At 33.6% G+C, this 13,152-nt stretch overlaps 1 protein-coding gene across 1 annotated transcript in view; it reads left to right on the top strand.

Annotated features, from left to right (window-relative positions):
• Positions 1-615: 615 nt before the first annotated feature.
• LOC124538414 (eIF-2-alpha kinase GCN2) overlaps positions 616-13,152 on the top strand; it is a 29,444-nt gene continuing 16,907 nt past the window's right edge. The window contains exons 1-11 of the mRNA XM_047115464.1: positions 616-885; positions 1,042-1,202; positions 1,284-1,419; positions 2,281-2,397; positions 4,006-4,112; positions 7,635-7,777; positions 9,222-9,720; positions 10,379-10,498; positions 10,840-10,966; positions 11,906-12,028; positions 12,709-12,972. Of these exons, the coding sequence (XP_046971420.1) occupies positions 832-885; positions 1,042-1,202; positions 1,284-1,419; positions 2,281-2,397; positions 4,006-4,112; positions 7,635-7,777; positions 9,222-9,720; positions 10,379-10,498; positions 10,840-10,966; positions 11,906-12,028; positions 12,709-12,972 (1,851 nt within the window). The 5' untranslated portion in view covers positions 616-831. The remainder of the gene's footprint in view (positions 886-1,041; positions 1,203-1,283; positions 1,420-2,280; positions 2,398-4,005; positions 4,113-7,634; positions 7,778-9,221; positions 9,721-10,378; positions 10,499-10,839; positions 10,967-11,905; positions 12,029-12,708; positions 12,973-13,152) is intronic.

Here is a 13,152-nt window from a genome sequence, read left to right as displayed (position 1 = left end):
CAATTTTTTACAACTATAACCTCAAACTGACTGAATGACTACTTAAGTCATAACAGGAGTGACGTCACTGAACGCTATATTAGTGTTTTGAAATACATTCCGTTTCACGTTACTTTAGTTTGTAATTATTGTTAAAAAAACAAAAATATATCAAATATAAACCTTGCAGTGGCCCTTCTTTTGTAACATTTTAATAGCAAATTTTCCATATATATTATATTTGCATGTTCCCTATTGGAACAACATCCAGTAATGTTATGTATACAGTTTAGCATTATAAATAAATAAAAAACGTACATACTTTTATTTAACACCTCGCTTCACCGGTAACAGCAGGCTCTATGTAGCCTGCTGTCACCAGTGTTTGTATTTTTGTTTAGAGAATCGGAATTGCGATTCAACAGGGAAATGCTGATAGCATTTTGCCACCACTCCACGCAGTTAAAATTTATACAGTAACTATTTTAAATTCATGTTTGTATATATTTAAGGACTTCATATTTTTTATTTTAGTAAGACTAATTCATTTTTAAATGGAAAACAATTTTGTTAAATGTCAACCACATTCCAGAAAAAATACCATTGATGTCAACAATTGTCAGTTGTCATGTCAATGTCAAGTGGCAGACTGGCAGTCTAAAATTGCAAACATGTAGAATATTAGTGTTACTGTTTTGTGCTTAAAACTTCTGTTTTATTTTAAGTCAAACTATTTTCTTATTCAGAATTATCTTAGTACGGAATTTGTATTTCAACTAACACTTTAGATATACTCTTTGAGAAAATTTAATATTTTGTTGAATCGGCGGTTTGTGTTTTTATAACTTAAAAATGACAGATGAAACTCCACAAAAGCGCCAAGACGATGAATTGTTTGCTTTACAGGTAAAAATTTAGTCAATTTATTTATAGTATTTATTATAAATGAAGCCTAGTACAGCTTTCAAATAAATATTCACACTAATTTTGTTTATACTTAGTAAAATCATACATCCAGCGCTGAGATAAGCTGTAAAGTTTATATTTTGATACTCATTACAGGCAATATACGGTGATGCGGTTGTTGATAACAGAAAGAAGTCTGTTTGGAATGAATGGCGCCCTATAGATGTACTTCTAAAACTGCTACCTTTAAACAGCTCTGAAGGTGTGCACTGTAAAGCGACACTGCAATTTATATGCTGTCATAATTATCCTGATAAGTAAGTATTTATATATTAAATGATAAAGATTTTGTAAGTATTCCAGGGTATTAAAAGTGTTGATTTTTTTTTTGTTTACAGACCACCAAAGATTCTTTTAAACAATGTATCGGGATTATCTGACGATAATGCTAATAAATTGCTAGAAAATTTAGTAGATCTAGCTGAGCAGTTATGTGGAGAAGTGATGATCTACCAGCTTGCTCAGCACACAGAAGTAAGTTTTATATTTATTACACTTCTTCATTAGTTACTTCATTCATCATTCATCATTAGTCACTTCATTAGTTACTTAGCTCTTAAAACCTACTTTGAACATAAGACTGAAGATTCATATTGATTTTGATGTTACATTGATGCAATATCTTTTTGATTGTCATATTAAATATTCTGTGATGCTCAATATATTGTTTTAGCTTTGAAAGTAAAATCAAAGCAAAGTAACTAAGTAGAAGAGTTGTATGGTAAATGAACATTGTTAAACAATACTGTCATTGTTCGTAATAGTTCTGAGCTTTTAGCAAATCATAGGATACGTTAATTTAACATTTAGTTTATCTTTACCCCTTTGATCAGCTATAGATAAAGGTGTCTTTGTGTTAACATTTATTTTGCTAACAAATATAGCATTAATAACAAAAATTAAATTATTTATCACAAGTTTTGTAAAGAAGAGTTTGTTTGAATGCATAAAATTCATGATTTACCATTTGAATTTAAAAAAAGGCTAACATTATTTAGTTCTTAAATTAAGAAAGCCTAGTTTTTATAGCTATAGGTTATACAATATTGTACTATACTAGTTATGTGAGTAAAAAGATTGGAAACATAGATTAAGACACATTTTGAACATATGTTAATGTTATATTTTGTTAATTTTACTAACATACTTCACTCCAAACATGTAGAGTATTGTCCTAACTTGAATGTTTACTGCAAAATAGTTGTATCAATAATAATAAAATGGTATATGTTTTAATTTTATTAAATATATAGATATTAAATATTGGAGTATTTTGTTCTCTACGATTACAAGCACAGACTATATTATACATTTGTAATGTAACATTTTTTACAGCAATTTCTTGATGACCACAATAAACCAATCCTATCGTTCTATGATGAGATGGTGAAGGAAAAGGATGAAATGGAAAAATTAAAAATGCATGATTTGCAAGTACGAGAGAATGAAGAAGTGAGTATTATAAATAATTTAACGGATTTTTTGGTAGTTAATCAGTGGTTGGTATATAATGCAGCAGATTTTGAGGTCTTGAATTCAAACTTCTATGAAAGATTATTAATATTTCCAACTGAAATTTGAATTTGGATATGATTCATTGGACAGGGAATGTTCCAGTCCAGTGCCAGAATTATCTCTGTTTGTGCAGACAGCTAATCTAGACCTATAATGTAATTGCTAAACTTATACCTTATACCATAAAGTCACACGCAAGGACCTATGAATGAACAACTTTCACACATTTGTGATCACATTGAATGATATGAATACTTTTGAAATCACAATATTTCTAAAAAATAACTAACATCTTTATCTTTATTAGACAGTCCATATTATATACGGGTAGATGTTCTTTTCATGGTTGAAATAGACACAATACGTCATAGTACTACCAATCAGATTTTAAGACTTAAGAAAATTATCGCACAGTTTATTTAAAACTACTTAGGTATAAATTATACCTAAATGGTTTTTCCTAAATTTTTTTAATATTAGAAATAAATTGTTTCATTGTTAACAATTTTTTTTAAATTTGTTTATCTTTTATTTTAGTAATCATCTAAGGCACCAAATTCATGTGTGCCAGTCATGAATTTGGGGCACAGAATACTTTACACGCGTTAGAACGCGTGCATCTTAACCGATGATTTCGGGTTCAAACCCAGGCAAGCACCACTATATATATGTACTTAACTTTTGTTTATAATTCATCTCGTGCTCGGCGGTGAATGAAAAAAAACATCTTGAAACCTGCATGTGTCTAATTTCATCGAAAGTCAGCCACAATTGCATTCCACCAACCCGCATTGGAATAGCGTGGTGGAATATGTTCCAAACCCTCTCCTTAATGGGAGAGGAGGCCTTAGCCCAGCAGCGGGAAATTTACCAGGCTGTTACTTTTTTTTACTTTACCTTACAATTAATCTAGTAATCAGTCTATCATTCAAAATCAAAATCAAAGTATACTTTATTCAAGTGGGCTTTTACAAGCACTTTTGAATCGTCATTTAACAATTAAGTGCAGCTACCACTGGTTCGGAAAGTAGATTCTACCGAGAAGAACCGGCAATAAACTCAGTAGTTACTCTTTTTCAACATTTAAAAAAATACAGTCATGTTAGTTAATTTTTAAGTTAGTACAATTATTAAATTAATATATCCTGCCTGGAAGTCAACAGGTATTAATTCCAAGCTTTTTTATCATCTACAAAATCTTTTATCGAATAATACGCCTTTTTCACCAATGTATTTTTTATAAACGATTTGAATTTACGAGACGGCAAAGTTAAAAATGTCTGTGGAATTGTATTATAGAAATGGATACCTTGCCCCAAGAAAGATTTATTGACTTTGCGGAGTCGGAAACTTGGCGTTATAAGCTTATCCTTACTTCTAGTGCATATACAATGATTATCACTGATTTTATCAAAGTGATCAATGTTACTGTGAATATACATGATATTGTTGTAAATATATTGCGACGCAACAGTGAGTATTCCTACTCTGTTAAAAACATTAGTCAAGGGTTTTATATTATATATTTATGTTATGTATTTCAAGCTCCAAAAAATGAAAAATGAAATTCAACGGCGTCAAGAGGCACTTCGCGGCGCCATTGACACTGTCAATAACTTGAATGGTCAGGGCGATGCACCAAAGTTGGTCTGGTAAGTATTGTATTATCCCTTATAACTTTAGAAGTTTCCAATGTGATGTCGTAAATAAACAAATTCTGTAGTATATCTAAATAGCGACCCGCCCCGGCTACGCCCGGTTACAATACTGATACTAAATATACTACAGAATTTGTTATTCACGACATCACGTTACAGAATGTTGTCTTAAATTTTCGCGATGATTACACATTTAAATAAAACTATTTATAACGGATGAATCGCGTATATTAATTATTTTAAACATCCCGACGTTTCGAGCACTTTGCAGTGTTCGTGGTCACGGGCAGACTAAGATGACATTTGTCTATTTGAAGAACAAAGGAAATATTATTAACAACTACCGCCAACGATTTCTCAATTGATATCTTGAGTAACGTTCCGGTTGCACGCAGAAGGCACTAACTGTATCTTTAGGTCTTGCAGTCTGTTGGATTTGGGATTTTAAATTTTTAATAAGTGGATCCCAGGTGTTAGAAAGTCTCCAACCATCTTCTCTATTGAAGTTCGGATGTTTTTGAATTTCAATAGCCTCGCGTATCATTCTAGGAATGAATCTGTGTTCTCTTGCGAGGATCTGTGGTTTATCAAATCGGATAAAATGGTTAGGTTTATCCAGAGCATGTTCACAGACTGCAGACTTAGAAGAACGCCTATTTTTGACATCTCCTATATGTTCCTTGACCCTGGTACCGATACTTCTCTTTTTACAAACTGCAGGAGTATATAAACTCGAATGTGAGTGTGGTTTATCTTACATAGGCCAAACAAAGAGAAGTATCTAAAATTATCAGCGTTTCTTTACTATATTGTCCATATATTATACACAAAAACCTTCCTCTCGAATCACTCTATCTATTTAAAAAAACGGCATCAAAATCCGTTGCGTAGTTTTAAAGATTTAAGCCTACAAAGGGACATAGGGACAGAGAAAGCTACTTTGTTTCATACTATGTATTGATTATATACATATGTGTATGATGTATGTACATGTTACTGTAACACGTTCACTGCCACCTAAATTTTTCCTATGCTCATAGCGATGCCGCCATACATAATGCCGCGAACACGCTAAGCGTGTCCCCGGCATCGCTAGATAAATTGTATGGACAAGCGTAGCGTGTCCACTGGCACAGGAACAAAAAAATGATAATTTTTTTGTTAAAACGGTCTTTGTTAGTTAATATTTCTTGTGTTATGCAATAATTAAGGTGTTTAGAATAATGTTGTCAGTGTTTTATCCTGGAATTATGACAAAAAACCGCTTTTATGGTAAGTAAACATCATAATGTAATCAGTGGTTGTAAAACTTTTTAATAAATTCCCACATATCATATTTATATTGGTGTCGAATTTGATATATACTTTTTATCGCGTTATGATTTAGTTCGTATTTCAATAAAAAAATTGTTCATGATATATACTGTTACCTGTTATCTACTGTTGTATCCCTGCAAAGGACGCGGGTCAGTTTGAAAGTAGCAAGGTATAATCAAATAAAATAAAATAGAACTTTCAATACAAATTAAAACAGAGTTTAAATTTCGCTTCATAAAGTGTCCATAAAAATCCACCTTCTTTTTTTGTTTTCTCAAATACATACTTATTAATTTCTAAAATCAATTTTTATCTCACTTGTTTCGTTCACTTTCTTATTAGTTGCTAGAAATGTTCAAAGGTCATAGGATATCGATTCGGTGCACATGTCTTGGTATAATAATAAAGAACAATTAAATAAGTAATAATTAATAAACAAATAATTAAAAAATAATCAAGCTTCTTGTAAGCTAAACTCGTTTTATTGTTTCATTACTTCAATTCTTGTAACACGAATTTGAAGTTGACATGAGTTTACATTTTTAAGGTAAATCAGCCTTATTTAGTGTTTAATTTTATATATTTGGTGTATGTATGTGGTAGTTAATGATTAATCAAACTAACATATAGGTACTTGTAATACATAATCAGTATCAACATAACACAAAGTAAGACAATTTAGTATAAACTTTGTCATTAAATAGGAATGGCAGAATTACGGCTTATATAGTTTTCAACCGACTTCCAAAAGGAGGAGGTTATCAATTCGATTCAATAACTATAACTACATTATATAATCGTAAATCGACTTTTAAGTAGTCTAATATTTTTCATTTCATTTAACTTAGGAAGACTCTAAAAAATATGTTGAATACGCAATTATTTTTATTACTTTTTCGTGCATATTAATTTGTTTTAAAATAGTGTTTTGTTTGAAGTCGGTTTTTCTTTTTGTTAAAATTTTTATTTATACTACAAAGGTGTATAAATTTTTATAATAATAGATATTTGTACAAAAAAAAATGTAACAAAGTTCCGCAAATTTGAGAAAACAATAACAAAATTAGTTCAATTTTCAACAAATTGGTAATAAGCCATAAATAAAATGTGGTTTGTTGAAAAAACAGTTTGACAATCTATGATTATCCTTAATAAGTGAACAAGCCTAGCGTGTCGCCGGCATTACGAAAGACATTTTTTTGTAAAATAAAAAAAAAATATTATTTTTAACGGGCCACTTAAAAACTCAGTAGCTTATCGCTTGAAGATTGCACACAATTAGTTTGAATGAATAATTTAGCCTAGTTTTTAAGATATCACTGAAATTCTTAGAACAAGCCTAGCGTGTTCGCGGCGTGGCTATAGAAATTCGCATGAACACATTACCACGTTCAGTCACAGCGTGTCGCTGGCACTGAACGTGGTAATGTTTATATATTATGTTTAAATCTGCTTTGTACAAACCTAACTCTTTCCATATATTCTTTCCTCAAACTTAAGGATGCGTGAAAAAAATAGCTGTTTTAGCGATAAGGCCGCCTCTTGTGACTTCTTAATCGTGACTAAAATATGTGTTTATTGGTGTACAATAAAAGTAATTTGATTTGATTTTATTTGACATGAACCCTGATCCAAGATGACAGATCTAGTGGCTATAACGGATTCAGATAAGGCAAGCGTCCCTGACTTTATGTGCTTTGGTTGTACTTACAATTTATATGAATTAGGCAGTCACCACCATTCATCATTCATAGACATTGGCACTGAAACCATTCCTTGCATCACCCATTTGCCACCAACCTTCGGAACCAAGAGATCATATCCCTTGTGATTACACTGGCTTACTCACATAAAGCTGTTTACCATGCATAGGAGCTGAGATGGCCCAGTGGTAAGAACGCGTGCATCTTAACCGATGATTGCGGGTTCAAACCCAGGCAAGCACCACTATATATATATGTGCTAAATTAGTGTATATAATTCATCTCGCGGTGAAGGAAAACATCGTGAGGAAACCTGCATGTGTCTAATTACATCGTAATTCTTCCACATGTGCATTCCACCGACCCGCATTGCAACAGCGTGGTGGAATATGTTCCAAAATCTCTCCTTAATGGAAGAGGAGGCCTTATCCCAGCAGTGGGAAGTTTACTGGCTGTTACTATACTTTTACTTTATGCATAGTATCTTTGCTTTCAGTTACGCCGATGATAAAACGTCACCAGCTAAGCTATCTCGGCGAAGTACTGGCTCATTGCCCTGTACGTGCAACATCAAAGGGACTCAAGTACTCCGGTATAGTCACAGAAACAGTAAGAAAGTATACATTGGGAAATGTATAGGTAAGTATACAGTGTATACATATATTTTTTTTATGTAAGTGCACTTAGTTCATTCAAAAAATATGATAAATCATGATTGTGTTTGTTTATAAGGGCTTATCAGTAAGTATTAGTTCGATTTATAGATAACTAATTGAACAAGATAGCCTCATTGATAAATATTAAACAATATGTTGACATATTTTTTTTATGGTACAGGTTGGCGTACGAGCATATTGGCCACCTGATGATAAGTGGTCACCATCACCCATAGACAATGACGCTGTAAGAAATATTAACTATTCCTTACATGGTCAATGTGCCATCAACCTTGGGAACTAATATGTTATGTCCCTTGTACCTGTAGATACACTGGCTCACTCACCCTTCAAACCGGAACACAACAATACTGAGTACTATTATTTGGCCGAAGAATAACAGACGGGCTAGCCCTACCACCAAATTAACTGTTTCAATTGACCATCAATAAGAAAGTTTAATACTTCTATATTGAATAAAGTAATTTGAGTTTGATATGTCTTTATTTATTCTATCACACTTAACTATATTAGAGTAGAAATCATTAGTTAAGTTCCAGATTCAGATAACAGTTTGATTGATTTTCAAAACTGTTTTTGCAAATCCATAGAGAATATCATACATTAATCAAGCTCTCGACAAATGATATTGCTTCAATTTGTTTTTATATTCAATCAATAAATCAAAATAAACTTTATTTAATTAGGCTTTTACAAGCACGTTTGAATCTTCATTTAATAATTAAGTGATGCTACGATTCGGAAAGTAGATTCTACAGAGAAGAACCGGCAAGAAACTCAGTAGTTACTCTTTTTCAACATTTAAAAAAATACAATCATATTATTTAAATACACTTATATATGTATGTAATGTATCCTGCCTGGAACAGTCAACAGGTATTAATTCCAAGCTTTTTTTATCATCTACAAAATCTTGTATCGAATAATATGCCCTTTTTTACCAATGTATCTTTTTATAAGCGATTTGAATTTAGGAAACGGCAAAGTTAAATAATATTTAAGTGATGTACAAACTTACCAATACTTATGCTCGACAAAGATAATAATTAAACGTTTAGGCGATTATCTTCGTGAGCGAATATAGACTAGACTAGCTGTGCCCGCGACCTTTTACGTATTTTAATTTAACAAAAAAAATATCATTGTAGCCTAAGTTACTTTCTATTATATCAGTTATGTGCCAGTTAAAGTCCCGTTGAAATCGGTCCAGTCGTTTCAGAGATTAGCCGGAACAAACAGACAGACAGACCGACAAAAATTTAAAAAAAAATTATTTTGGTATATGTACCGTGTATAGATTAAAAAAAGGCTATTTTAATATTACAAACAGACACTCCAATTTTACGTATACGTATAGATTTAGCTGATTTAACTATCATCAATAAATATAAAATTCCTTACAACAGGTCATTCAGCGAACGGTTCGACAACATTTCTGGCGATAGACGACGACGGTGATCAGCTCGTTGCAAAGAAGTGGACCATCACTCCAGCATCAGATTTCCAAAGTCAGAGTCGTCAGTTGAATTTAATCCAACAAGACTTAAAAGCAATGTGTCGTCTGAAACACCCCTCATTAGTGCCATATATAGCCATGGAGACAAAGACAGAATCGAGACGGAAATTAGTGTATATATTTCGTGATTTCGTTTTAGGCAGTTCGTTGAAATACCTTCGAGAACATTCCAGTAGTTTCGGTGATAAGTCGGAAGGCTTGAAACTTTTAAGGCATGTCGGTTTAGCAGTGTTCAGTGCGTTAAAGGAATTGCATAGTGTTAATATATTGCATAGAGATGTTAGGAATGAAACAGTGTTTCTGGAGGATAGTGGAACTGTTAAACTTGTTGGTGCTAGTTTAGATGTGAGATTAACTGAAATAATGGAAGGGGAGAATTATTGTGGACGGTAAGTTGATTGAAAATTTCGTTTTTTTTTTCGAAAATAATAATTAACTTTTATGAATGTATTCTTTTTTTAAACTTGAAGATTGTGTAATAATTTAGAATCATGTATATATTTTTCAAGTGATAACGGTCTTATAAGAAAGTAGCTTCGTTACGTAACGCGTTACGCAGTCAGTATGTTTGGCTTCTCTTTCTCTTACGCATATGACAACGGTAAGAAGGATCTTCATCTGTCACTATCCCACAGCGCTAGCCGCATTTCGGAAAGTCGTTTGTTTGAAATTAATCTTATAAAAGCAGAACAGTTATTTTTCCCCGTTTTTCAAACCCGTAATAAGTACCAATCAATCATCCAGTCTTCTCCCGCAATCAGTAATATCTTTTAGTTTCTGTGTTATGGGTGTGTTAGCTAAAGATGTAACTTTATAACACGCAAACTAGACTATGTCTCTATATCTCAATATAGTATCAAAAGGCGGTGGTATCCACGACGATACCCTCATACAATGTATGTTTTAATCAAGGTCAACCGATCCTAGCTGTGTTTTATGTATTAGATTTACAATATTTACTTAATATCAAATTGAAATGCAGAAAATTCCATTAATATTAAGTAGTCATAAGTCACTAGTTATTAGTAATAATACCTTCATATCTAGGCAGACAAAATCTCAAGATATTTATGCAGCGGCACAGTTGTTACTGTCTATAGTAACGGAAGAATCTGATCATGAAATACCGCCCCATCTTCCGAGTTCAGCCAAAGAGTTCTTTTCGAGGTATGTAAATAGACACCTTATTATTAGTTATTACTAATTATTAGTCAGTAGGTAGTTGTTTGCAATGGCACGACTCGGAAACTACCTACTGTTAATAAAGTAGAGCACGGTCCTTGCATGTTATGGAAAATCTTAAATTTACGGAGATCACAGTCTTTGCATGTTATGGTTCACAGTCTTTGTAAGTTATTTAGAAAGAAATATCGTGTTCCACAAACATGTCGACCTATCTATACTATTGTTATGAATAAGACGATAATTCTGCTACGTAAATAAATGGCGTAAACCTGATGACTTCTGAACATATCCTTAAGGATATATATAATTAAGTTTATCTCCAGGTGCCTAACTGAAGACGAACGTATACAGTGGTCAGCGGAACAATTGGTGGAACATGGTTTTCTAGTCGACTCTCCAACCAAGCTACCTCATACAGTAGAAAATAATGAACCCGACAGTGGATCGGAGGTGAGATCTCTCATACTATTTTGCTTAGAAATAGCGCGCACTGGTGATTTTTGTCACGGTGACTGTTTCGTCACTCTTGTCGAGTCCATGAATATGTATGGAGATGCGCGCACGTTACGACGTGATAATTGGGTGACATTTGTGACCGGCGAACAAGCCCGTGACGAAACTGTCAGCGTCTTTCATAGCAATGCGCGCACTAGTGACAAATTTGTCACTCTCGTCAGTCTTTCGCTATCTGCACTTTGACTGCCGACTTTGGCCCGCGAAATAGCGTCACCATCTATTCAAAACGTAAACATTCGTGAAGACACTATTGATAATGATGTGCTAACAGAAGAAGTGGAAAAGAGACCAGCTCTTTGAATGGAAAGTATTCAGATCTTCACGTGAAAATTAAAGCGTAGGAAGAAATTCTCTTCGCTTTCTTTTTCACCCGAGTCTCACGAGTTCACAGAGAACCACCGTCTCTTCGAAATCCATAGTGGCAAATGACACTTCAATTTCGAAAATTTTTTGTCACAGTCTCTATTAATGAGCACACTCCACTTTGGATACGTGACGTGACATGACAAACATTTTAAAGTCACCGTGACAAAAGTTACCAGTGCGCGCTAGCTCATACTTATAATAATATATTCCAACTTAGAAATGTATAAATTAAATTTGGTTATCCTACTAAATTGAAAAGTAGGAGGCAATGGTTTCTACCAAATGCATACCTATATGTCTGTATCATACCAACAAAAGACTCATTTTTATTTTTGCGATCCATAATTTAAAACTGCGGCTTCAGCATCCATGGTTTTACAACTAGCTAACGAAGCAATCAATAAAAACATTAAAAAACTATTCAGATTTTTCCAGATTGGAAATCTGAAAGGAGTCGATGACAATAAAAGAAAGGGAAGGTTGAACGTAATTGAATTGGCTTTTCAGGATGAAGACGGTACGAAACGTATTCATCAGATAAGCACGTTGGGGAAAGGTCACTCGCGTCTGAACATCGAGTTTGAAATTCTCGCCTGGCTAGGGAAGGGCGCTTTCGGAGATGTTTTAAAGGTTAGTCATTTTTGTTGTTCTGTTTAACATGGACCTGTCAAATTCACTTGTAGCTATGTGATCATCTTCTTTAAATTCCCTTGGTGGTCAATACTATCTGAAAGTCTATTTGTATTAGTAGCATCATAAGGCTTTGTCGTAAATGTGAACTAATGTTTGTAACATTTGGATAAGTTTTATTTTAATTTTTATGCATTTATATTTAGCGAGTAGAAATAATACCTATGTATAGCCTGTAAAAGTCACACTGCTCGGCTAAGGAAACCTCACCTCCTTATTGAGGAGAATGTTTGTTTGAGCTTATCCACTCTAGTCCTTGGATTTTTTTTTATGGAATAGCTTGGCGGACAAGCATATGGGCCACCTGATGTTAAGTGGTCACCATCATCCATAGATAATGACGCTGTAAGAAATATTGACTATTCCTTACATCTTCAATGCGCCACCAACCTTGGGAACTAAGATGCTATGTCTCTTGTGCCTGTAGTTACACTGGCTCACTCACCCTTCAAGCCGGAACACAACAGTACTGTTGTTTAGCGGTAGAATATCTGACGAGTGGGTGGTACCTACACAGGCGGGCTTGCACTAAGCCTTACCACCAAGTAAACTGGATGTTGATAAAACACCAACAAAGAAATCAATAAATCAACAATTATCGTGTAGATGTCTTATTATAGGTGAGAAACAAACTCGACGGCGGTTTTTACGCGATTAAACACGTCAAATTGAATCCAAAAAGCGTTGAACTGAATAAAAAGATCACGCGTGAAGTGAAGTTACTGTCGCGCCTCAATCATGAAAACGTTGTGAGATATTACAACGCTTGGATTGAAACCATTACTGAGACGGACGTCGAAGAGAGCAGTGTTGTTAAATCATCAGCCGAGGAAAAGGGGGATAGTCTCGTAGACGTTGTTGCAAAGCTAGGGCAGGAAGTCAAGGTGAGTCAGATGATCTCAAAGTTTGTGTGTCTTTTTTTAAGTATTTGGCAAAAGAACTTTAATTATATCCGAAGATCTTGTATGATCTAGTACATCGGTTCCCAAACTTTTTTTGGAACATTTCCTATTTCAGAAAGGAACCAAAATTTCAACGTTTCTATGGTTCATATGAAAGGACTT

This window comes from Vanessa cardui, chromosome 20 (genome assembly GCF_905220365.1).
Source record: "Vanessa cardui chromosome 20, ilVanCard2.1, whole genome shotgun sequence".
NCBI lineage: Eukaryota > Metazoa > Arthropoda > Insecta > Lepidoptera > Nymphalidae > Vanessa > Vanessa cardui.
Note: the sequence above shows the minus strand (reverse complement) of the source record. Positions and strands in the feature narration are given on the sequence as shown.